General features: G+C 40.2%; 2 protein-coding genes across 2 annotated transcripts; one reads left to right on the top strand and one right to left on the bottom strand.

The window, feature by feature from the left end:
* The first annotated feature begins 1,982 nt into the window (after window positions 1–1,982).
* Window positions 1,983–8,003, top strand: LOC104226432 (flocculation protein FLO11-like). The gene is made up of 5 exons (XM_009778436.2): window positions 1,983–2,623; window positions 3,108–3,216; window positions 5,367–5,481; window positions 6,172–7,221; window positions 7,484–8,003. The coding sequence occupies exons 1-5, from the start codon at window positions 2,443–2,445 to the stop codon at window positions 7,739–7,741; spliced, it is 1,713 nt and encodes a 570-aa protein (XP_009776738.1). The 5' UTR covers window positions 1,983–2,442; the 3' UTR covers window positions 7,742–8,003.
* A 646-nt stretch (window positions 8,004–8,649) lies between these two features.
* On the bottom strand, window positions 8,650–10,949 carry LOC104226431 (clathrin light chain 2-like). The gene is made up of 3 exons (XM_009778435.2): window positions 10,510–10,949; window positions 9,847–10,000; window positions 8,650–9,243 (listed from the first exon to the last, which is right to left on the bottom strand). Exons 1-3 carry the CDS (start codon window positions 10,803–10,805, stop codon window positions 8,905–8,907), a joined length of 789 nt encoding a protein of 262 aa, XP_009776737.1. The 5' UTR covers window positions 10,806–10,949; the 3' UTR covers window positions 8,650–8,904.
* Between the last annotated feature and the right edge of the window lie 15,012 nt (window positions 10,950–25,961).

Genomic DNA, 25,961 nt, shown 5'->3' with positions numbered 1-25,961 from the left:
GATTGTGTTGTTTGGTTTCAATGATTACCTGCATTATGGGTGTGATTTGTGAGCCACCATTATGGACATCAATAACAGATTTGGAGTACATGTACACGAGCAAAAAAAGTAACGTTCGAAATATATATATATATATATATATATATATATATATATATATAGACAAGAGGGATCGCTCTGATGATAAGCAACCTCCACTTCCAACCAAGAGGTTGTGAGTTCGAGTCTCCCCAAGAGCAAGGTGGAAAGTTCTTGGAGGGAAGGGCCTCTCTACCCCAAGATAGGGTAAGGTCTGTTGTTGTATATATATATATTCGATAGTCACGGACCATAATGTTGTGATTAGTTTGCTTTTATATTGTTTAATTATTTTTCATTCTATAAATTATGATTAAATGGCCCCTGTCACTACAACAATGTGCATGTTAGTCCAACAAAGTTTATGCTTTATAACTAACGTTATTATTCGATCTGATTTTTTGTTGTAGTATGTAAGAGTTTAAATTTTATGGAGCTCTTATTTCTTTCCCCATTCGTCTTTTCAACCCCTCACTGCTGCAATGATGGTAGAACAACAAATGATTCACTCTCTTCTTTTTTTCTTTTGAAAGGTCATTTTAATTTAGTTGGTTTGATAAGGAATATACATTCACATGAAGTTTAACATTGTTAAAAAGAACATTTAGCTAATAATTTTTTTTTATAAATAATACTCGTGTAAATTATGAGAGAATCTAAGTATTATTTTTTATGTATAAAATGTGAAATGAGAGAGCGAATCAGTAACGTATGAAGTAAATCAACTAAAACGACAAAGCTAGACCCTAATAACAAACAAACTTTTAATTTGTTTAAAGGTAAACACGCACTTTAATTGTACATTCCACACTAAATTTTAATACATTAAATCAAATATCCAACAATAAATAATTCATGCATTACTAAACATAGTGTTAAACCTGCATTACTCCGAACAATATTATAGTGTAAAACAATTTCAATGAAGCATGAAATTGCAAGTTATGGATAGAGTTGTCCATTCAAACTTAGGGGGAAGCGCATCCAAATTAAATTTTGCAAAATTTCGAATACTAACGATTCAACCTCCAATTTCAATTTTACTTTTTTGTTTCTCCAAAAATTTCCTATTATCGATACCAAGTAGAAGATGGGTTTTCCTTCATGGCGTTAATTAAACAAGGTGAAAGGATTATTTACTTTTTCGCAACATTTTTCTGAATTGAACTCTAATCACATAAGCTATAAGAAGTAATTAAGTTTTATTTCATTAGCAATAATTATCCTTGCCTGTTCTGTTAGTGACTTGAAATAGTAATATGTTCCGTAATTTGTAGATGAGAACATTTTTCCACCATTAACAATCAAACATGCTAAGCTCTTTTGACAATTATGAACCATATATTTCCTTTACCCTCAAACAAGGTCAATTGCAAACTTAGAATGATGCTAAGGAACTGAGCTGGTTTGTAATTATTGGAGAGTGAAAGGACAACCATCCCAATTCTGATAACGTAAACTTCAAGTGAGGGAAACACCAGAATAGCTGTGTGTGTTACTGCGCGTTTGGACATAAAAATTGTAAAATTTCCTTTTTTCCAAGTGAAATTGGTATTTGAAAGTTATAGTTATATTTTGACATAAATACAACTTTGGGCTTTATTGAATTTTTGTGAGTGATTTGAAATCAAAATTCAATTTTTAAGTAAAAATTAAAAATTTTATGATCGAATTCAAAAAAAATATATTTTTTTTTTAAAAAGGTGAAAAATTTTGTATGGCCAAACGGCCCCATAGTTTGCATTTAACTTAAGCCCCCTCAACTCGTGACTCGTGATCTTTATTAAAAACCCGAAAACGCCAAAAAGAAGAGAAAAATTAGAACTCCTAACCCCCCCTGAAAGTCTTTCAGATTATCACAATTGGTCCCCAATTTACCCCCTAAATAACTATTCTTGCCATTCAACTTTCTCCCTCCTTCAGCAAATCGTCCCTCTGATCCTCTCTCTCTCTCTCCCTATACATTTTTAGCTTCAAGCTTTCTCAACAATGCCGGTTTCGTGAAGCTGTCTCACTATTTCTCTATCTACCTTTTTGCCTTACATAGAATTTATTTCCAAATACTTGTAATATTTCTATTTAAGTTTTGGTATTTTTGGTGCTTGTTCAAATATAGGAAAAATATGAAATGCAGCTTCATTTTGGGCTAAGTTTTTGTTAGAAATGGCGGAGTAGTGAACCCTAGCTTCCGATCTGTGGTTCTAGCTTTTGATTTTAAGAAGACAGAAAGCTACTTTTACGAGGCTTTTCAGTTTCTAGTTTTGCAGAAAGAAGAAGAAAAAGCTAGGGTTTTTAAGAGGGGGAATTTGTGTTTTTCCACGTTAATGATGGATTTGAGGGTTTAGGATTTTATTTTTTTTGAAAATGAATAGAAGTTTTAGGGCAGAAGAGTCAGCGTTGAGGCATAGACAACAACAACAAATGGGGAGTCTGAGGAGCTCGGGAATGAAGGAGAAGGACGAGGAGCTAACATTGTTTCTGGAAATGCGAAGAAGGGAAAAAGATCTTCTTCTTCAGAACTCTGATGAATTTGATGCTCCCCTTGGTAACAAACTTTTAATTTTTTTTCTTCCTGTTTTCATCTTTATTTCTTTTAATGAAAGCTCCTTTTTTCATTTTTATTACTCTGTTCTTTTCCAATTTATGTGATACTCTCTCCTTTTTAGTCCGTCCAAAGAAGAATGACATCTTTACTTTATACTTAACTTAAAGAGATGATTTATATTTTAGATCACAAGTTTAATAAGTTTTTCTTTCTTAAACTCAGTGCCACATAAAATAAGACGGAGGAAGTACTATATTGCCTTTTGCGTATTTAGGATGGGCGGGTTTGTGGATCATTTATGATTTTGTTGACTTAATGAGATGAGTTATATTCATTTTTATACAGTTAAGGCACATGGCTTTTTGCTTAAGATGGTAATTGGTATCCGTTGAAATTAGGAGTAGTGTTCTCTAATAGTATTTGCTTCATAAGATAACGTCATGGCTATATGGGGATATTGTTAGGTTATTATACTTCCTTGCAGGTGCAACAAGAGGTAGTTCTCCTATTTTTGACATAGGAGAACTACCGGTGCGGAAGACTGGTGCTGATGATTTCCTCAATGCTGACAATGATAAAAATGACTATGACTGGTAATTTGTGTCTCTTGTGTTGTTTCCGGAGCATGTGATAGTTTTAACTGTTTTTGTTCCTTTGGTTTTATATTTTAGCTTGTTAAATTGTTTTCCAGTATTACAAGTTCCTACTTCGTTTATCCAGCAAAATGCTTGGGCCATGTCACCTAAATTTCATCCTTTTTAGAAAAACAGTTAAATCCTACATGTGAATGCCTCCCTTTCTTGTCATGCAATAAAAGCCTCTGGCTAATGCAAAATACACTTGCCCATGTTATCTTCTGTAGACTGTAGACAGACTCATTGAAGTTAATAGACAATTGGAAATGTCAATGGCCGGAAGTAAATAACATAGACAAAAAAGTCACATAAAGTTCGAAAATGAAGGGACACAAAGAAGTAGGATAGGAAATATAGTACAATAATATATGTACTGCTGTATTTAGTTTATCTTAATCTTGGAGGAATGGAACCACTAAGAACAACTCAAGCGTACAAAGACATATATAATCAATTAGGTAGGTTCCAATATGATAAACATGAATTTAACCTATTAAAAAAAGGATAAACAATGGGTTTAAGCCAGCTTCATGATAGCTTAAAAGACATCTAATGTAGTTAAATGACTAATAAGCAAATAAATTGTTAATGTCTTAATCTAGTATAATGTATTACTTTCTTTTCGATTAGGTCTTCATTGAAAGAATCTTCCCTTATCACTAGTTTCTTTTACTAGAAGGGCCTATTAATCTGTTAAGAAGTTCTGTTGAATATCCTGAAGAAAGCAGCATATTAGGAAGTGTCTCATCGATTCCAACAGATTTACAGGACTCTCAAATTTAGATAATTTCAAAAATATAGGATTAGGTGTTTATAATGAGTCACATTGAATATATATACACAACTTAAGATTTGGTGTCTGGTGATCAAGAAAAAAAAAGAACATAAGACTTGGTATCTACGCTTTCCTAGGAAGTTCTCCAGATAAGTGAACTAAATATGAAGTCTCATTATGAGATGAGAATAAACGAACTTATGACTATTCACATTTAAATTCGGTGTTCAATTATAAAGTAGAAAAACCAATTGTTATATCCAAGTGCTGTGATTACAATAGCTGCGCGTCAATTCCAAATTAGTTCAAATAAACTTTGAATCCACTATAACAATTCTGCTCAGTCGTATCCTATTCATACCACTGATCAATAATTTGCCCTAGACAAATAAGGGATTCTCTAAATGTGTAGTGATCTACGTCTCGCACCTCTTTCAACAATGTCATACAATCTCTAACCAAACTTCAGCAATTTTTATCAACTACTGGGCCTAATAAAGGCTAACGTTAATTCCTACTAGTTAATATTCCCTATGCGGATAATTTGCTTCCACTCGTGTTTTGTTCTGCTTTACGTGGAAATGGGATAATGTAAAATGCTTTTGAAAGGCAACTAGTGAGAGGGATTACTTGCTAATATATACGCAATGACATTCTCTAAGGCTTGGAGTTTTTTGTTTTGTTCTGATAAGGTGAATAATTTAATCAATAAAGGGAAAATCTCCCGTATACAACATAATATGATTCTGTATGAATGACATCCAATCTCCTATATGCATTAGAGCCTCGTGGATGCACTAAAAAGAAACTAGGAATGAGAGGCTATTCCTCAGGCTAACTCAAGGAGTTGGATTACTGGTAATTATTGATTTTGTGATTCCTTCTTTCCGCTCTTCTCTTAGTTACACCGGCTTATAGATGCCCATGTCCTACATGAATCTAGTTATTTGCTAAATTTGATGAATTCCAAGAAGTTGGAGATATTTCATGTGATGGGTCTACAAAATTATCTTTTAATAATGCCCTATTTTAACACCCATAATAGTGATGGTGACACAACAACATGCAATACCATGAATATCAGAATTTTTCTTCCACAGGCTTAAATATGGAAATTATTAAGGGTGATTTTTCTTATGTTTAACATGAATATGTAAAAGGAGTAGGTGGCATGCTATATTTAGATTCATAAATCAAATAGGTATTTCTTGAATCTGCGTTATATTTGCTACATAAGTAAGATGTCTCTATGTTGCAATAACTCTTGCTCATGTTTTTTCACTATGGGTACTTCTCTGTGCTCTATTATGAGGCGTTATTTTTTGTATTTCAGGCTATTAACACCTCCTGGTACTCCTCTTTTTCCTTCACTTGAGATGGAGTCGCAGAAGACGGTAATGAGTCAACTTGGAACTCCTAAAGCTCGTCCTACTGCATTGAAATCTAGAGTAAGGATATATTATTATAACTTTCCACTCTATAACATCTGATATGAGGCATTGTGGCTATGTATTATAGATGGGCAGTAAATTTGTTTATTGTTTAACATGAGAGATGTTATCTGAAAATCATGGAGTTATTTCACATCGCATCCGTTAATGAAAAAGAAATTTCTATAATTAGATAAAAAGGACATGACAGGTTGTTTAACTGAATATGCATGCACGTATTACTGTTACCTTTCTCAAAAAAAAAAATGCATGCACGTAGTGACTCCAGCATGTAATCAAATGCAATTAGTAATAAAATATTTGCTTTTAATATTTCACAATTGTTCCTATTCTTGTTTGGAAGATATGTTTCCTTTTTGAAGATCCTTGTAAGCATGTGGAGTTACTATGTACCCATCTCTCAGTGCAGCCTCTTTTGTGAGTTTTAATAGATTCCTAGGAGCATGTAGAGATTGAAGTTAGGACTTGTCTCCCTTATTGAGTTGCATCACTTAAGCCTTAATGGTTTATGTTCCTAGGATCTACTAAAATACATAACTTTACCTGCCACTTTGCCATAAATATGCAATTTCAGGTGGAATTTGTTAAGATTCTTCTTTCTTACTTTGTGTCTTAATCTAAGTGATTTACATTCCAAGTTATTTATATGGGCTAATTTTATTCTACATTTCGTTACTGTGGATATAGTTGGCAAATCCCCAAGCCGAGCCAACGTCAAGAAGCAACTTATCGTCTAGACAGCCAGCTTCCTCTCCTGTATTAAATAATTCAAGTTCAGGCCTCCGGAGACCATCATCTTCAGGTGGATCAAGGCCTTCAACTCCCACTGGACGACCGACTTTAAGCACAACATCTAAATCCACTTTGACCTCAGGGTCTAGACCCTCATCTACCGCAGCATCCAGACCAACGACATCCATTACAACCTCTAAAACAATGTCAACCACAACAGCATCTAGACAATCAAGGTCTGCAACACCTACTCCTCGTGCCACTTTGACTTCTGCTAAAGCCACAGCACCTCCAAGATCTTCAACGCCTACTGCAAGGTCTAGTGCAAGGTCCTCAACGCCAACTACCAGGGCGTCTATTCCTGGATCAAAGTCCGCATCAAGGACAGCAACTCCAACACGTCGGCCGCCTTCAATGACTAGTACAACTAATACAAATGCTCCACTGGTTAGATCTTCATCTGCCTCTTCAGCTAAGTCAGCTACAGGTTCAGCCAGAAATCCTTCAGCCTCACGTCCTAGTTCTCCCACTATAAAGCCCAGACCATGGAAGCCTTCAGATATGCCAGGATTCTCCCTTGATGCACCACCCAATTTAAGGACATCATTATCTGACAGACCAATTTCTGCTACAAGGGGTAGACCTGGAGCTCCAAGTGTTAGATCTTCATCTATTGAGACAGCTTCAAATGGAAGGATTAGACGACAATCATGCTCTCCATCAAGAGGACGTCCTCCTAATGGTGTTACGCATAGCAGTGGAAGCTCTGTACCTATCCCAGCTATGAGTCGATTGCATGCTAAAGCTAATGACAATGTAAGCCCTGTTATGGTTGGAAGTAAGATGGTTGAAAGGGTAGTAAATATGCGGAAGCTGGCTCCTCCAAAGCAGGATGACAAACAGTCTCCACGGAGTAACTTATCTACAAAGTCTTCATCACCTGACAGCTCAGGCTTTGGAAGAACATTTTCAAAGAAATCCCTGGATATGGCTATTAGGCATATGGTATGTATACCCCTTTCATTTGTTGCGTCTATCTTCAGCTAGGTAATATACTGTAATCACTTGATGTTTCTAACAAAATGACGGTTTGTCTATATTTTTGGCATTAAGATGATATGGTGCTCTTCTGTAGATTGAGGATACCCGAAGATTTTGTAAAGCATGTTATGTTGGTCGTTTGGTAGCTTTTTAAGTCTTAGAAGCTTTTCCCTCTTGGCCTGTTTGTCCGTGGTTTTGCTTAATTCTAGATATTCCTCTTGGACAGGATATAAGGCGAAGCATCCCAGGTAATCTGCGCCCTCTGATGACTAATATTCCAGCATCGTCTATGTACAGTGTGAGATCAGGGCCTAATAGAAGCAGGACAGTAAGTGTATCTGATTCTCCACTTGCTACGAGCAGTAACGCCAGTTCTGAAGCGAGTTTTAATAACAATGCCCTGTGCGTGGATGGGATTGAAGCTGATGATGATATTAACAGCGATAAAGGTGCTCGATCTCCTCCCAGTTTGCACGGAAGGTGATGATTCTCCTTTCCTGCTGCAGGATTGAATTTCTAATTTTAGGAGCAGTGAAGTATGAGAATTTTGGCGCCTGAATACCATTGTTTATCAGGAGGAACCGATAGATTTAGTTCACTTGAATATGTAAAGATATATAAGCACTGGTTAGGTACTAGTTGAAGCCATGTATCATTAGTTATGTGCTGAAACCAATTTTCCGTGTTATTATTCATGAGAAATGTGATCTAGTTCCTTGTGCCATTTGCACGAGACGTATATACAAGATTAGAATGTCTGAACATTGTGTCTGCGCTTTAAGGGGTTTCACTTTTTACATGAAAAAAGAAGCTTTTGTCTTTATCGTCGCAAAAGAAGGAAAAACCTCTTTTTCTATGCAAAAGCTACGTCTCTGTATCTATTCAACGCAAAGCACACAAAAGCTACGTCTCTGTATTTGATTCATCGAGGATGACAAAAGGCTAAAAGATTTGCTTCTATGTTGAACAAAATAGACTACAAATAGAAAAATCATCTCAATTGCAAGCTAAAGAGCACATACAATTTGGCTTATAAAAGAACTAGAACAAGTGTAGTGTGATAGGAGAAAACAACAACAACAACAACGACCCAGTATAATCCCACAAGTGGGGTCTGGGGAGGGTAATATGTACGCAGACCTTACCCCTACCCCGAAGGGTAGAGAGGCTGTTTCCAGGAGACCCTCGGCTCAAAAAAACAATAGGAGATGATATATTAGTACCATAAAAATGCGTAATAAAAATAACAACAATATATAAGAAATATGAAATATAAAATACAGGATACGAAATACGAAATAGATGGCTGGTATAGAAATGTGATAGAAGAAAACGTTAAAGTTAAAACTAAAAACGATAAATTCTAACAGGAATAAAGGAAAAAGACCAAAGTACAAAAGCATAAATTGAGTTTTAAATTATCATTGGCATTTGGCTAAGCTCAAGAGCTCTGCACAGAATTCAAATACTTTATAAACGACCACATAACTCGCTGTCACCAAAGAATTCTACCATCATGCAGATGATGGAAGCTCTGCTGTAACACTCCACTCAATCCTACTTTATCGACACCATATACAGATAGAAAGGAGAACTACATTAAGAACTAAGCAACATATGCCTCCAGGGAAGGGGAGAATTTTCCTATCAAGCAACAGCAACAGGCTCAGAGGAGGAAGCTACTGCGGTGGCAACTGGAGCTGATGCAGAATCAGCTTTTGTAGAAGGGCCTGCTGGTGGAGAAGGCTTGAGGTGGGGAGGCGTATTATGCTTAAGCTTCAATAGTATCTGCCTCATTCTTGATAAATCAGTGGCTTTCCCAGGCTTTGGCCCATTAATCACAACGATCGATGGTTTCTTCTCATCATCCTTTTTCCCTTTCTTCTTTTCAATTGTTGGTACTTCATAAGGAATCAGCTCCCCGATTGATTTCCAATAATTTCCAGCAGCTTCAGCATGGAACTTCTCATGACTGGCTACGAATAACTAAGACAAGAGATGCAATGGCAAAAATAATGAAAATGGGCCAAGATGAGTAACATAGTAATCTGGCAACTGGAAGGAATCAGAACAGAATTCAACAAGGGTAGCTAAATAAATTCTTGGCAAGCAAAAGTTCCACAAAGCATTAACTTCATCATTTCAGTTTTTTTTTTTCCCCCCGGTAATTGTCCCCCCTTCCCCGTCAACAAAAAAGGTTCTTTTTTTCTTTTTTGGGGTGGGGGGAGGGGGGGGGGGACTTCTGTTGACATAAATCATTCAATTCCAATAAACTCAATCATTTTATAGACAGGCATAATCCAATCTCTAGTCAAAATCCCATGAACTTCATGGAGGAAAAAGTCCCACTAACAACAATCTTAATATTGATATCTCCATATGAACTAAATTTCTAACTGTCAAACTCCAATGTCCAACCAATCCTTAACAGATTTGAAAATCCAAAAAAAACAGATATGTTGATGGCAAAAGAGAACTCCTCATGAAAATATACAAGAACATAACGTAATAGCAAGAATTAAGAACCTCAAGATATATGAAGATAGTCTTAAGGGTTGAAAAAATCAAGTATGAAAGATCAATTCTTACTTTCTCCTTCTCCCGGTTAGTGGCTTTGTTCGTTTCCACTGTGATCTCCCTCTTCCTGTAAAAGTCAACTTTGAACTCATCTGCTTCATCAGAGATTTGGCTCAACACCTCTTTCTCCCTCTTTTCCTTCTCCTCCAGTCGAATGTCATTAAGGCTAAGGAGATTAAACACACCAAAACAGATACGCTCTTATAAATCTTAGATTGTTGATATGTTGTTCTATTAGAAGGAACTAAGACATGAACCAAGAATTACTCCAACAAAATGATAACAATCCGATACAAATAAGATTGAGAAAAGACAACTGTTTAGAGCTTCCAAACATCTAAAAGATTCCAATTAAGTTAAATGAGAATAGATAAAGTAAAAAGAGATTTTCATGACCACATTTCTACTTCAGATATCACCACTCCTAAAGCAAAAACACAGCTTTTTCTGGAGTAGTCAATAAGTATAGCACCCTAAATTTCGAGCGGAAAACGTTAATGAAAAATGACAACCGCGCAAGTCATTTTTACAGCTTATATCCCCCAAAGATTACAGTTCCAAGTCAACAAAATTTTACAGTTCAAAATCCCAAGAATGACACAATACCGTAAATGCATCTGATCACACAAAAATGAATGAATTAAAATCGGTAAGCATCAGTTGAAAGATTTTAACCTTCTCCACTCTCTAAGAGCGGAACCTTGTTCCGGTGGCGGCAGAATTGCTCCATCCACTTCAGAAGAGAAAGAGGAGAATTCATACGGTACGTGGATCGGCTGTTCATAGGAATTATCGGCAATCGGGTTCGAAGTAAAGATGGGCGAATCGTCGGCGGCGGGGTCATTGACGGACTCGGACTCAGCGAAGTTGGAGAAGGAGTCAAATCTCTGGGAAGAGAGACGAGGATCGTATCCGAGGTAACCGTCGTCGAACGGCTGAGTGGAACCGGCCCGCAACTCGCCGTTGGACATCCCTTTGTGGTGTTTTCAGAAGTACGAGGAAGTGGGTTTGTGTTTGAGAGTGAGTGTGAGTGACTATTCATTTGAGTTTGACTTTACATTAATACACTTATGTGGTGGGTATTGGTATGGGCTTTGCTTATACGGGAAGAAACCGGGGAGGTTCATTTTTGGGGCACTTATTTATTTTATCATGAAAATTTGAACTAAAAATATTAATTTCAGAATATCTCTGTCTGACAAAAAAAACTTAAAAGCTAAAATTCATTATATATTGACTAGTTTTTAAATAGCAGCCGTGACTACTTAGTGTAATTGCTACGGAAAAAATGACCACTTTTTACCTGTTAATAGAAAAATAGTCATCTTCTCAAAACTAATCAACAATTAATGCGAAAAAAAATATTTGGATAAAATTTCTCTACGTGCAAGGATATAGCTAGGAGAAACCGAAAGAAAAAGAGTAAAAAAAAGAGGAGAAAATTGTACAAAGGATAACGCTATGATGAGTCTTCTTTAGTTAGTTGTTTTTGCGTACATATGTTGTAAATTGTAACAGTAATATATAGGGTGCTGGTGGGCACTATAAAACGTGATATCGTACAGTCACCGCGGGATAGGCAAATGCATTTTGTGGTTTCCTATTTAATCGATGGGTATGGGGAAATACATGGTTAGCCACTAAAAACACATATATTTATTTGTAAGTCACTGTTTAAAATATCTTTAGTCTTTAGCCACTGCTTTAATAAACTTTACCTGCCCAGACAAAAACACCTGTCTGCTCATAAAGTTCAGGACCAAGTGTCCTTAACTTTTGAACTTGGAGCTCTATGTTCAGGACTTCGGGACTACATGTCCTTAACTTTTGAACTTGCAACTCTAAGTTCAGGACTACATGTCCTTAACTTTTGAACTTGGAGCTCTATGTTCAGGACTTCAGGACTACATGTCCTTAACTTTTGAACTTGCAACTCTAAGTTCAGGACTTCAGGACTACATGTCCTTAACTTTTGAACTTGGAACTCGAAGTTCAGGACCACCTGTCCTTGAGTTCTGTGCTTGTAACTCTAAGTTAATGACTACTTGTCCTTAACTTTTGAGCTTGTAAGTCTAAGTTCAGAACCTATTGTCCTTAACTTTTGGGCTTCTTAGCCTAAGTTCAGGACTTATTGTCCTTAACTTTTGGGTTTCTTAGCCTAAATTTAGGATGGTCTATGCTGAACTTATTCTTTCTGTTTTCAATAGAGAGAAACTTAAAGAAGTGATGGAGTTGCAAGAGAGACAGCCTATGTATGCAATATACGGGAAAAAAAAGTTTTGGAACAGAAATCATGGGATAAATTTACGAAATATTCAATTTTATAAAAATATCTATAAAATTTATGGAACGTGTATGTAACTCACACCTCTTCACTGCAGTCTGTAGAAGTTAGAACTCACAAAGAGTTTCGATAACTAATGCTGGACATAGAATGAAAGGTTTTAAAACACAAAATCAGATAGCTCTACTGGGTATCATTCTGCAGCAAAGAACATTTCAGATAGCTCTACAGATCTAGGAGTTGTAAGCAAAAGTTAGGGTTTCAGAAGAAACACAAGTAGAGATGAAAGAACATGTTTAAAAACTCGAAGATCGTAACAAATACAGTGTGATCTTGTTCGAAATCACACCAGAGTAACCAAGAACAACCCAAACAGCAAACCCTAGATACAAGTTGACGTGGCCCAGGGCCCTTAAAGGCCTCAGAGAAGATGAGCATGGCAATAGAGGAGTCATTGGAGGCTTAGGGGTTGAAGGGTGGTCACCGGAGAAGACTGGAGAAAGAGGTCGGCGGGTGAGAGGAGCTAGGGTTAGGTTGAGTGGTTGAGAGATGAGAGAATACAGAGGCGGCGGGGTTTGGAAAATGAGGCTAGGGTTAGGGGTCGTTTGAATTAACAAAGGAAAGGAATCATATAGGATCTAATGGATTCTGGGTCGGGTAAGTGTGTATAGGTTCCGGGTTGGGTATTTTAATAGGAAATTGGGCTGGGGTTGGGTTCAATTTAGGCTGTAATTGAAATGTAAATCTGGCTATAATTTAAATAGGCAATTTTTCCCCATTTAATTTATAATAAATAATAAACAATTTCTAGAAAATAATTTTATGTACCAAAAAATTATTTTAACATATATATTTATCATTTTAAAAATATATGGATCAATTTTACGCATATAAAAATGTAATTATACATTAAATGGGCTAATATTGCAATTATATGCAATTTAGCTTAAAAATACCAAATGCAATTATAAAAATGCATAGAAAATATAATAATCATATTTTGGCATAAATATAAAAATTAAATGGCTAAATTACCATAACAATAATTTGAGAAATAATTGTTGGGGATTTATGAATAAAAGGGAAGGAAATAAATCAATTTAAATCCTTAAAATTATAGAAAAATTTATAAAAACCTTGTGCATGCTTATATATGCATATATATGCTATTTTGAAAGTATTTATGCATATTTAAAATATATAGGGAAAAATTGGGTATCAACAACAACGTTTCAATCCAAACAACATTTCGGTTCCGAAACAGCCGCAACGGTCCAAGGATATTGAAAGAACGTTGCCACCTCACTTAAAACCTAAGGAGCATAACCAAGGGATAAGTAGTCAGATTTCTCTCGGATTTGTAGCAATCATGATCCGTCTGCCTGGCCCGACAGGGACGACCCGAACAGACGGAGGGACTAACTGTATTGGTCAAAATCTGACCACTGCGGATATCCGTCCAAGCGGAAAGGTAGCAAAAGACGGCATGGTCTATTCCATATCCCGCACTCACGATACCCGTCGAATCAGAAGAAACAACGTTCAGGGGACGACCAAGGCAGACATAGTGTGAAAGAGAGTCAGACCAAGCATATAGCAAAGGTTTCATGACTATATATAGTAGGGGAAAACCTCCGGTAAGGCGGGCGGTTTTTCACTTCTTTTCTCTCCCTAGTCCTCTCTTCTGTAATCTTCATAACAAAAAGAAGAACGAAGCATTCTCCAAGAAAATATGTAAAATGGTCTCCTCCATTGATTAATGGGAACCATAACAGAAAGTTTCAATAAGATTGGTTACCTCTATCTCATCTTATGTATTATTTTTTCGATTAGTTTATTGATCTGGAGTTTATTATGGTTGACTGAGATTTACCCCTTCATTTTCTTTAATTGATTTATTCAAAAAAGTTCCAATATCTTTTGAGTCAAACAATCTTGTTACCAAATTCATTGTATAATTGGCAATTTTTTCTCAATGCACAGTAGTTATATTTTACTTTTAATACTCCACATATAATTATAGAAATCTCATAGCATATTTAATGCAATGAGTTTGTTTACCGTGAAAATGGTAACAACAATTAAATTTGTAAATGAGACTCTAAAAATACGTGATCTATTCCTGAGCTAGTTGTTAAAGCAGTTAATGCTAAGAGCATGAAGTGTAAAGATAAAATACGAGGCAAGGCAGTAATCAAACCAAAGGGGCCTGTTGCCCGAGCTCAGAGATGGTCGAGGGGACCTCGGGGTCAACGTTGGTATCGATCTCGGATTATCGGGGATGGGATAACAACTAGAGGTATGGTTAAGCAAGGCTCTATATTTCCAGTATTAGGCGATATGGTGAAGAACAAGTAGGAAAGCGATAAATGCTAGGGCAGCCTCGGGCCAGTGAGAATGAACAACTTAGAAGATAAGAGAGAGAGAGAGAGAGAGAGAGAATATATTATTGCACTTCTAGAAAATAGTTGGAGCTCTTCCTTACAAGGTGTTGGTGACCCCTTTTTTTATAGAAAGGGGGCGCCCAAACTTAGTACAAAAATACTTAACATGACAAAAAAGAATGAGATGTGACAGCCCGTTAGTTTTACTTCGTAAGAGGGCTGGCGTCGAGCCGCTTGGATAGATTTGATCGACCCCGGGTGCATTCCTCGGGGAATTCCTGCGCTCGTCGGAGTCTCAACCGATATTTATTCTTGGCAGGGCGTCGACAGGTTTCAAGGGAAGTGACCGACCCGAGATCCCGTATTTCCGGGGTCACTCTCCGAAGCATTATGTCAGGGGGAAATCGGTTCCCCGGTTTTCACCGCACACAGAGTTTCAACGCATTTCTTGGAGGGAAGTGATAAGAAACGGTATAGACATATCATTTCCTGATCTCCTGTAGCGGCATTATGCCGATGGTGCAGCCCTCTTCTGACAGGTATCGAGGTATTCCACCTTTCCGCTTCTTTGGGATTTCTAAAACGTCACGAGCCTTTGAGTCATATCGTTGCTATCAGTTCATCTTCTCTGATCGCATTGATTGCGCTTGTCGTTACGTTTTTCGAGGGCAGTAATGGCGTCGTCGGTTGCTCTGCCCTCCCTTTAAATGGGGCTCCCTGTGGCTGGCTCTTCTACCTAAACTTTCTTTGATACCTATCTCTCCTTCCTTTTCTTCCATCTTGAAGTTCCGTTATTTTGTTGTGTTCGAGGCCCCAGGCTTCAAGAATTTATGCCATATGCGCCTTGACTCATTTGCTGATCTCTTTTTGGTTAGGCGGAGTTGTGCCGCCATGATGTTGTTGTTGTTATTGTTGTTGCTGCTGTTGTTGTTGCTGCTGCTATTGCAATCGTTTCTAGCTCGAGGCGATGAGGTGGAGGGCCAATTTCTTCCGACCCTGGGAGGTAGTTTTTGGACTATGCACCGCTGCTTAGGAGGGGGCTCGGATCTTACACCGCTGCTCACCCTCTTCCCTTGGCTCATTGCGTTACGCCCTTTTTGGATTCCTGGGGGTGTGGCAGAGGTTCCTACTAGCTGTTTCCTCCCAGGCTGAGGCAACGTCTCAAGAAGTGGCTTGGCGGGATTGGTTTTGGCGGGCTTCACGACAACCAGATTTTTCACCCAGCCGCTTCTTATCTCCTTCCCTCACCTCTCTTCCTTTTGAAGATGCCATTCTAAGGAAATGAGGTGAGGTATCTGAGGGCCTCGGACTTGGAAGATATTGTCTTTGAGGTCATATGCCCGAAGGGATGACGACAGAGATGTCGCACAAAAAGTAGGCTAGACCCTTAGGCTTTTGATGTCTGCATATCTTTGGATTTCTTTTTTGCGTGATGATCCCCTTTACGGGCTTTTGTAATCATATGTAAGGACCCCTCGAGGGTCATTGTTTATGGATTTCTTATGAATATGAACAAACCTTTTCAGACTTCTGCTTTCCTTACTTTGCTTTGTTTCTCTATGCCCTCATGCTTTTTGAGGCTCTTTGAATGCCTTCTTTTATTTGCTGACCGCCGACATCTGGCTTGAGTGCGAGCATTCGTTCTGATAGGTCCGGGCTATCGGGGCCCCCGAATTGTTTGGAGATTATGCATAATTCCGGGGCCTTCGGGGATGTTATTCCGGACGAAGGTCATCTTCGGGTACCCGGGGATCCCTGTTGATCTCGATGTAGATAACCCTTTTTAGAATGAATATGGTTGACTTCCACTAGGGAGTTTTACTCATATTTGGGCGCTTCGTCGGACCTTCATGGAACTTTCACGATCGGAGCTTCCCGCGTTTACTCCTCTTTTCAGGAAGAGGGGATAACGAGACTAGGTGTTTGCATTGCGTTGAGTGTCGGCATTTTAAAGTTTACCGAGGTCCGACTTCTTTGGGCCGGGGTTTTTTGACATAGAGTGTTGCTCCGAGCATAAAGATAATGCGAACGACCCCTTGAGTCTTGACTCCTCGTTGGGGGATGCTCTCTGGATCGGATATCAACCCGTCAATCTATATCGAGGCTATTGGCTTTCCGGGGCTTGCCTCGGGCATGCGAATCGTTGCTACTTCTCGCATATATGCGGGGCGGCTTCCGCTCCCTAGCAAGACTTCACTACTTTTAGATAGCTGCCTTTCTGCTTTGCCAAGGGATACTTCATCTCTCTAGGCACAAAAAACGTTGGCGCACGCCCTTGCCTTGACCAGTTAGTTTCACCATAGTCATGGGAACCACTTCGGGGCCGATTCAGCAGGTGACGGGGGGCGCTGCTCCTGGTGCTGAGGAACCGAGGGATTTCATTCTGGAGACGGCGTCCTTGATAAGAGAGGAACACCTAGAGATGGTGAGGAGATATTGCAGCTGGAGCGAGGGGGTGACACTGCAGGTGCTTGTCCCAGATGAGGGCATCGCAGACTCCATCGATAGGTTCTTGAGTGTATACCTATACCCTTTCACATTTGGCCCCCTTGACAGGGTTGTGCTTGATTTTTGCTTGAAGTATCGGGGCACCCTAGCACATATCCATCTGTCATTTCGGCGAACGGCGCTGATGATGGGATTCTTCACGGAGAAGGCTGGGCTTGAATTTACATTTGACCACCTTGTCAGGCTATATCGACCCTTTCATCATTGAGGCCTGCTAACTCTGAAGTGTCGTTCGTCTGTGCCCTTCATTGTTGATGACGAGGACGGCAGGGATCGAGAGTGGGCTAGTTGGTTTATCCGGGTCCGGACGACCGATATTATCCCTGTGGAATTTTTGCCATTTCCCGAAGGGTGGAATTATGCACGTGAGTGAGGCATTTTGGCGCTTTTTCAGATTCCTCACATAGCGAAAATTAGCTGAATAATGATGTTCTTTCCCTTGTTGCAGCGACTTCGTTGATGTCAGGTGAGGTTCATGACCTGCCCGGCTGGGTCCGGAGGCTGGTGACCTATTCATCCTTTGATGAGCGCAGATGGCAAGCTGTACTCCGTACCGGATGGGGAGCGCGGTACCAAGGTATGTGTGTATGATGCCTTCGTCCTGCCTTTGTATACCTGAGGTAACCCTTTCCTCTTCCGTTCATGCTATTTACAGATATTGGGCAATTCCCTGGGACGGGGCAATGTTCTTCCGAAGAGGGGAAGGAGTCATCGGCTTCCGGGCTGAGTGGCGATGGCGATGGCGATAAGAGAGATCGGCACCTGTGGTGTGATGGAGTCTTAAGTGGCGCAGGTCGGGCTCACTTTTCCGAAGAAAGGGCGTTGCCTGAGTCCGCTTCTCCCGGAGCGCCTGATTCCCAACCGGCAGTTCCTTTGAGCGAATATGTTGTGCCCGGGGTTGGTTCCTCCGAGGGAATTGGCTCGAGTGAGAGAGGACGAGCGTGTCGCTCGGTTACTTCTTGTTGACGTTGCGGAGGGCGAATTTGACAAGCTGTAGCTCTTTGGCGCAGAGTGTAGATCTTGTCATTTTGTTGTTTTGTCTCTGACATACGTAGGACATGCATGTACATGGAGAATGCGCATTTTCGCGCGTGTAATATATAAGAAACAATTTGAAGCTTTATTTCTTCTCTCTCTTTTTCTTTGTTGTTACGTCCGACCGGTCAGGCCGGTTTTGGTGTTTGGCGAGGTCCTCATAGATCCGGAATGGATGGGACAGACCCGGGGGTCCTTCAGTGCGATCCTTGACGCGAGCAGGTGCTGGGGCTTCTGTGCCTGGCCTGGCCTGGCCGCTTACGCTTAGTCCCTGAGTTGCATGGTGGCTCGCGCTTCAATCGACCCTCAGGCTCTTTCCTACCTTCGTGGGCGAATAATGATGGCTTTTGTGCTTTTGGGTTTTAGTGACCTTATGGGCGCTTGGTTCGGAGGTTTACTCAGCTGGCGATAGTGACATTCATGTCGTTCCCTTAGGCATATTGCAGCTTTTGGGTCCAGTCTCCGAGTCGCGTTGATTCGAGTTGTAATCGACCCATATATTTCTTTGAGTTTTTAGTCGGCGATAGTGGTGTGCATGTCGCGCCCTTAGGCACATCGCAGCTTTTGGGTCCAATCTCCAAGTCGCATTGCGATTCGAGCTGTAATCGACCCTTAGATTTTCTTGAGTTCCTGGCTGGCGATAGTGGCATTTATGCCGTGCCCTTAGGCATATTACAGCTTTTGGGTCCAGTCTCCGAGTCGCATTGCGATTCGAGATGTAATCGACCCGTAGATTTCCTTGAGTTCCTGGCCGGCGTTAGTGGCATTTATGTCGTGCCCTTAGGCATATTGCGGTTTTCGGGTCTAGTCTTCGAGTCGCATTGCGATTCGAGCTGTAATCGACCCTTAGATTTCCTTGATTCTATGGTCGGCGATAGCGGTATTTTTGTCGTGCCCTTAGGCATATTGCAGCTTTTGGGTCTAGTCTCCGAGTCGCATTGTGATTCGAGCAGTAATCGACCCTTAGATTTCCTTGATTCTCTGGCTGACGATAGCGGCATTTATGTCGTTTGGTCGTTTGAGACCTTTTAGTATGTGGCCCGGAGGCTTTGCATAGTTAACTATTTTGTATTTGGTCTCCGAATCGGGTTACAATTCGAGCTCATTTTAATCCTCAAGTTGTCAAGATTTTTTAGTTGGCGACAGTGGCTCTTACACTGTTTGGTCGTATAGACCTTTCAATATGAGGCCCGTAGGCTTGCTTAGTTGGCGATAATGGCTCTTACGCTGTTTTTGCCCGTGGGCTTTTTGTAGGCTTTGATTCCGCTCATTAAGGTATTTTTATAATATTTTTGCCTGACCCGTCATCGGTTCTAGAGGACCGTCGTTTTCAAGTCGTTATCGGCGATGTTTCGAGCACCTCGTAAGGTTCATAGCTCGTAGGTCGAGTAGATCGACGCTCTTGCATTTTTGGAGCCGACATTATCTGAGCTCGTTTTTGCCTGTGGAGGGAAGCCTGTTTTAACCGGTTCTTTCCGAAGTATATTCGGAGTAATGGCCTACGATTTTTTTTAGCGATAGTCGGGCGTTCCTGAGTTGCATTATTTTGGTTGTATCAGCCATTTTGACCGTAGTCATATGCGTTTGGCCGTAGCCATTTTTAATCCCTAGTGATAGTTTAGGCGTCTACATCGAGGGTATGCCCTTTAGGGATTCTTACAAATGCGATGTATAGCCCAAACTTCAGGATTTTTCATGCTTGTTGAGGTCTTATAGTTTGTCATGCCTATTGAGGCCTTACAACTCGTAGAATAGATCTGGTTATGCCGAGGTTGCCCGCTAGGGTCTTACAATTTTGGATTTTCCAATGCATGGCAATTGGCGATAGTTCCCGAGTTATCGGGTTTGTTTAAGCTTTGAATACCGCTTCTCGTGAACTTGGAGTTTGTATTGTGAGAGCTTCGTGAGCCCGGAGTTCCGAACCTGGGGTCGTGTGGGCGCTGATCTATTCAAGTCTCCGAGTATCTCGGGATGTATTTGGCGAAGAGGTTTTTGTCGAGAGTATACTGCGACTTTCCCCTTTTGGGAGATATTTTCCGATCCATTGGCGCAATACGTGTATTGTTGTGCTGAGTCAACCTATTTTTGGTCAAGTGTGGCGATTTTCGTGTTGCCTTACTCCGAGAAGGAGCCTTTCTCTTTTTTCATGGGGGAGAAAAAGGATATTTTTTGATTGCCCGATATAATAGTACATGCTTCCACTCTGGCGGGATCTGGTTGCATCGACCGTTTGGCCTTATATGTTGTCTCCCCGTATGAACCTTTACTTTAGCGTTTCTCCACTTCCTTCGAATTGGGTGGCTCCCAAGGGTAATGCCCCTCGCCGCTTGCAAGTTGGCCGTAAGGGTAGCTTCGATCAATTCTGTGGAGTTTTCCTCTTTAAGCAGCTTTGCAGCTGTTGCCTCGTTAAAAACCTTGCTAGTAAAAACCCTTCTTTTTTGGGATGAAAAACTCGGTCGAAGAAAGAGAGTACAACTGGCGTGCTTTGGGGGTCTCGAGGCCTTCTGATAGCGTTAGTGTCCCGATATCTCGGGCTGAGTGCCTGCACGAGGGTTAGTTCTTAATCCGAAATAAAACAAAAGGAGTAAATGTATTTTGAAACAAGATAGGCTGGCGGCGCCTTGTTAGAAAATCCCGTCGGCAAGGGACTTGTTTCGGGGCACAAGCCCGATTGTGGGGAAAAGAGTGTGATGCTTGCTCGAGGGTCCCCGTGGGGTTTCGTGATCGGATGTCCTAACAGTAATACTGCTTGAGCATCGACATATTCCAGTTGCTTGGGAGCTGTTCGCCTTCCATGGTACCAAGCTTATAGGAACCTTTGCCAACTATCCCGAGGACACGGTACGACCCTTCCCAATTCTGGCCTAGTTTCCCTTCATTGGGGTTTCGGGTGTTGAGAGTAACCTTTCTTAGGACCAAGTCTCCGATTCCGAAATATCGGAGGTTCGTTCTCCTGTTGTAGTATCTTTCGATTTTCTGCTTTTGGGCGGCCATCCCAACCACCGAGGCCCCCCGTGTTTCATCGAGCATCTCGAGGGCCGTTGCCATGGCCTCGTGATTTGACTCTTTGCTGGCATGCCAGAATCTGGTGCTTGGTTCCCCGACCTCTACTGGTATTAGTGCTTCAGCACCATATACTAGATAGAAAGATGTCTCCCATGTGCTTGATTTTGGAGTTGTCTGATATGCTTATAGTACCTCGGGCAGCGTTTTTCGCCATTTCCCCTTGGCGCTTTCTAATTTTTTCTTTAGGTTTTGAATGATCGTCTTATTTGTGGACTCGGCTTGGCTGTTCGCGCATGGATGATATGGTGTTGAAAGAATCCCTTTGATTTTGTTGTCCTCAAGGAACTGTGTTACCTTGCTCCCTATGAATTGCCTTCCGTTGTCGCATGTTATTTCGGATGGTATCCCGAACTGGCATATGACGTGTTCCCATATAAAGTTGATGGCTTCCTTCTCTCTTATTTTTTCGAAGGCCTGCGTTTCCACCCATTTCGAAAAGTAGTCAGTCATAAACAGAATGAATCTAGCTTTACCTGGTGCCATTGGCAAAGGGCCGACGATGTCCATTCCCCATTTTATGAATGGCCAAGGTGATAAAACGGAATGTAGCTGTTTGCCGGGTTGGTGAATCATGGGGGCGAATCTCTTACATTTGTCGCATCTTCGGACGAACTCATTGGCGTCCCTTTCCATGCTATCCCAGTAGTAACCTGCTCTGATTACCCTTCGGACTAAGGAGTCTGCTCCGGAGTGGTTTCCGCAGGTGCCCTCGTGGATCTCTCGGAGCACGTAATCCGTGTCACCCGGTCCTAGGCATACCGCTAAGGGGCCATCGAATGTTCTCCTGTACAGGGCCCCGTTTTCGTCGAGCGAGAACCGGGCCGCTCTGGTTCGCAAGGCCCTTGATTCTTTTGGATCGGCAGGCTATTTCCCATCGTTCAGATAAACGATGTATTTGTTTCTCCAATCCTATGTCAGGCTGGTGGAGTTGATTTCTGCGTGACCTTCCTCGACCACGTATCTGATTAATTGGACAACAGCCCCGGGGAGCAGGTTTTCCTCCTCAGCAGATGATCCCAGGTTCGCCAGGGCATCGGCCTCGTTGTTCTGCTCTTGGGGTACATGGACTAAGGTCCATTCCTTGAAGCGGCGTAGTGTGACTTGGATTTTATCCAGATACCTTTGCATCTTGTCTTTCCGGGCTTCGTAGCTCCCGTTTACCTGACTTACCACGAGGAGCGAATCGCATTTTGCCTCGATGACCTCAGCCCCCAAGCCCTTGGCCAATTCCAAACCTGCAATCATAGCCTCATACTCGGCCTCGTTGTTAGTAAGCTTTGCAGTTTTTATGGACTGTCGGATTATGCCGCTGATGGGCGGCTTTAGGACTACACCGAGTCCGAATCCTCTGACATTTGTGGCACTATCCGTGAGCAGGGTCCACACCCCGGAGGACGTGCCTGATTTTAGTAAAAGTTCCTTCTCTACCTCGGGGACGAGGGATTGCGAAAAATCGGCCACAAAATCCGCTAGGATTTGGGATTTAATGGCCGTCCGGCGTTGATACTCGATATCATACCCTCCGAGTTCAATGGCCCATTTGGCCAATCGACCCAACAGCTCAGGTTTGTGCAGTACGCTCCGTAGAGGATAAGTCGATAGGACGCAAATGTGGTGGCATTAAAAGTAAGGCTTCAGCTTGCGCGAGGCGCTTATTAGTGCGAGTGCCAATTTTTCTAGATGGGGGTACCGGGTTTCGGTGTCCCCCAAGGTTCGACTTACATAATACACAAGGAATTGTGTACCTTGTGAGCACGTGATTTTTGCCTTACGAAAACTACTCCAAAATAAAATCAAAAAAATAAAATAAATTTCTTTTACTGTGTAATTTTTGAATTTGCGTGGTGTTAAATATTTGTGTTATGACCATAAATGTTTACTTTGTCATAAATAAAATGAAAAATAAAATAAAATACATGTTGCATGCATATAGGATTTAATTATGCATTTAAAAGATAATTTAAATAAAATCACAAAAATATGCAATAGTTCTATTTTAAATATTCCACTGTGTGATTGATGTTTTGTCTATGTGTTAAATAATTGTTATAGAATAATTAATATATTTTTTGCGAAGTTAGATTTATTTTATAATTAAAAATTTAAATTAGAAAAAATGAAAAAAAAAAAAAAAAACAATAATACATATACACAAAATCGGACCTGGATTAAAATCCAGGCCCAAATCGAATTAATTCCCCCTCACAGCCCAATCCAAACCAACCTGTCCGGTCCAAACCAGACGAACCAAAACGACAGCGTTTGGTCGTGGCTTCTCAGAAACCGTTGGATCAAATCCAACCAACGGTCAAGATCTCACCCCCTTTACCCGTAACCCGTAACCCGATCCAGTGACCCGACTCAGCCGACCCTGGCATAAAACCAAACGACATCGTTTGGTATAATGAATTGATCCTGGCCCTTCATCTTACTTGATCGGACGGACAATATAAATCCACCCCACCCCTATATAAGTCCCAAGCCCCTACCCCGGCCCCTAACTGAACACCCCCCTCCTCTCACTGTTCATCATCTTCCTCAGACCCCCCTAACCCTAGCCGCCCTAGGATCCCACCGCCTAAAACCCGGCGGCATCAACGCCGTCGGTCACCAAAATAACACCCTAGAATCCCCTGAACATCCTCTACACAGATCTAACATTGTTTTCCTTCGAATCAGGCCCCAACTCTTCGAATCTTAAATCTAAGGTTGGCCTGAAAACCTTATCTTCTCCGATGACCTCCAAAATAACACCACAGTTTCTCCTAAATCCCTTCACCAAGGATCTGTTAGTTGCATGGTTCGAATCATACTAGAACTACTCGAATCTTCATTTGAAGATTCGAGTACAACCTGACCTTATCCCAACCTACTTCAAACTAACACCAAATGACCCCTAGGCCTCCCTCACCCTTGTGTCATCTTTGGTTCCCTTCGAATCTGCCCAAAAGTGTTCGGATTTAAGATCCAGGAATTTGAAACCCTAAAAATTTTCCAATCTTGGAATATTTCCGATTCGAGTGAAGGACTGAGGTCTAAGAGACTTTAATCGAGGTATTCTCAACTGAGAATACTTCGAGTAAAGTCTGTTCAGCCTCAAAAATGTCCGAATCCAAGTTGAGTTAAGTCCGGATGAATTGAAGGTTCAGAGGTAATTTTCTGTTGCTTATGTGTATTCTACGTGTATTCTATGTTCGTTCATTAGTTTGTTTGATTTTCTATATAATTTTCTAGTCAATTTTGTTACACTGTCCCCTACTCGTCTACTTGATTCCAAATGTGAATTATTTCTGTTGGTTGTGATTGTTTACAATGTGTGTAATCGACTCGTTTAAGTTCGTCGATTAGTTATATTACGAATTTTCATTTCTGAAAATGCTGACTGAAACAGTCTGCTTCTATTGTTTTAGACTGATTATGGACAAATGTTGTAAATAGTCAACTGATTAATACTCGTCAATTAAATCATGTTTGTTTGTGAATCAGTGAATTCAAATGTATGCTGTATATGTTGTTTTCTGAACAGGGCATTGTCAGTATATTGACAATGCTCCTGTGTATGTTTGATCTTAGTTCAATTTGAAGATCAGTTTGAATTATTATGCTGAACTCAGTGTAATATTGTTGTAATGTCAAGTTTGAATTCAAGTTTACAAATGTTGATTGGATATAATTGTGTTAGGGGGTTACATTCTTAGTCAGGATTCAGTCCAAACTTTAGGATTGGTTTGTAGCTGTTGTAAATCAGATTAATAATCAGGCTTATACATATTTTAAAATCTGTATTGTTAAGATGCTGAATTTAAGGCAGTAATACCAGTAAAAAAAAGTAAATCTGGACATTTCTGGGATAAAACAATGAGGATAATATGTTAATAGCAATATGCTGAAAGTGAGAAGTTAGTGGCTATTATTTAAAGTGATAATGGGAAACAAAGAGTAATGGGGCTGCTGAAAATCAGGATAAGGGCACTTAGATTTAAAGTATTCAAAAGTAGTTTTAATGGAACTTTTCTGATTTTTTTTAAAAAAAAAGAGAAAGGGTCCAGGCAGCACTAAAAGAAAGGGGGCATACCTGTATAAATACAGGGACAGATTTAAAAGAAAGGGAGATCAGTTTCAGAAAAAAGAGAGTTTGGAGAGATTTTGAAAGAAAAAAAATCTGATTTATCAGTGAGACAGAAAACAGAATTTAGGAGACTTTGAGAGCTTAGAGAGAGTTTAAAAACAGACTTTAAGAGGAGAAGAAAAAAAATCAGATTTGAAAGCAGATTTTAAGAATTTAGGAGAACTTATCAGGTTTTAAGAGGGAATTTGAGAGAGAGAAATCAGTTTTTTTTTTTTCAGACAAAAATTTTAGAGTTCAGTTTTTCAGAGAGATTAGAACAAGGAAAAGTGAGACTTTGGGTAGATTTTAAGAGGAGAAACAATCCGATTTAGAAAGAAAGGAATATGAAATAGGAATCTGAAACAGGTAGAGGAAAGAAACTGAAATCTGAAATGTTATCTTTCAAGAATCTGCCCGTTGTTTGCTTGTGAATATTGTTCGGCTCAAATCTGAAATTTTCCTCAAGCTTCTGTCACTGTTCATCTGGGTTAACGGGTCTTGTTCAGACTTGCTGTGTTATTGGTATATTCTGCTGATTTTGTTACTGCTGCTACTGCTGAAATTTACTTCTTCTACTTCCATTTCCAGGTACATACCTTTTAAACTCAGGTTGTGAAAAGCTTCAACACGGCAAATAAATCAAGTTTGGAGTTATAATTTTGCTTTTTACTCATCTAAGTCATTTAGTTTAAATTTCTGTTTTATTTCATGTTGGTTAACTAGTAGTGAATTCAACACTATG

Source organism: Nicotiana sylvestris, chromosome 3 (genome assembly GCF_000393655.2).
Source record: "Nicotiana sylvestris chromosome 3, ASM39365v2, whole genome shotgun sequence".
NCBI lineage: Eukaryota > Viridiplantae > Streptophyta > Magnoliopsida > Solanales > Solanaceae > Nicotiana > Nicotiana sylvestris.
The sequence above is the reverse complement of the archived record's forward strand: the minus strand, read 5'-3'. Positions and strand labels throughout refer to the sequence as shown.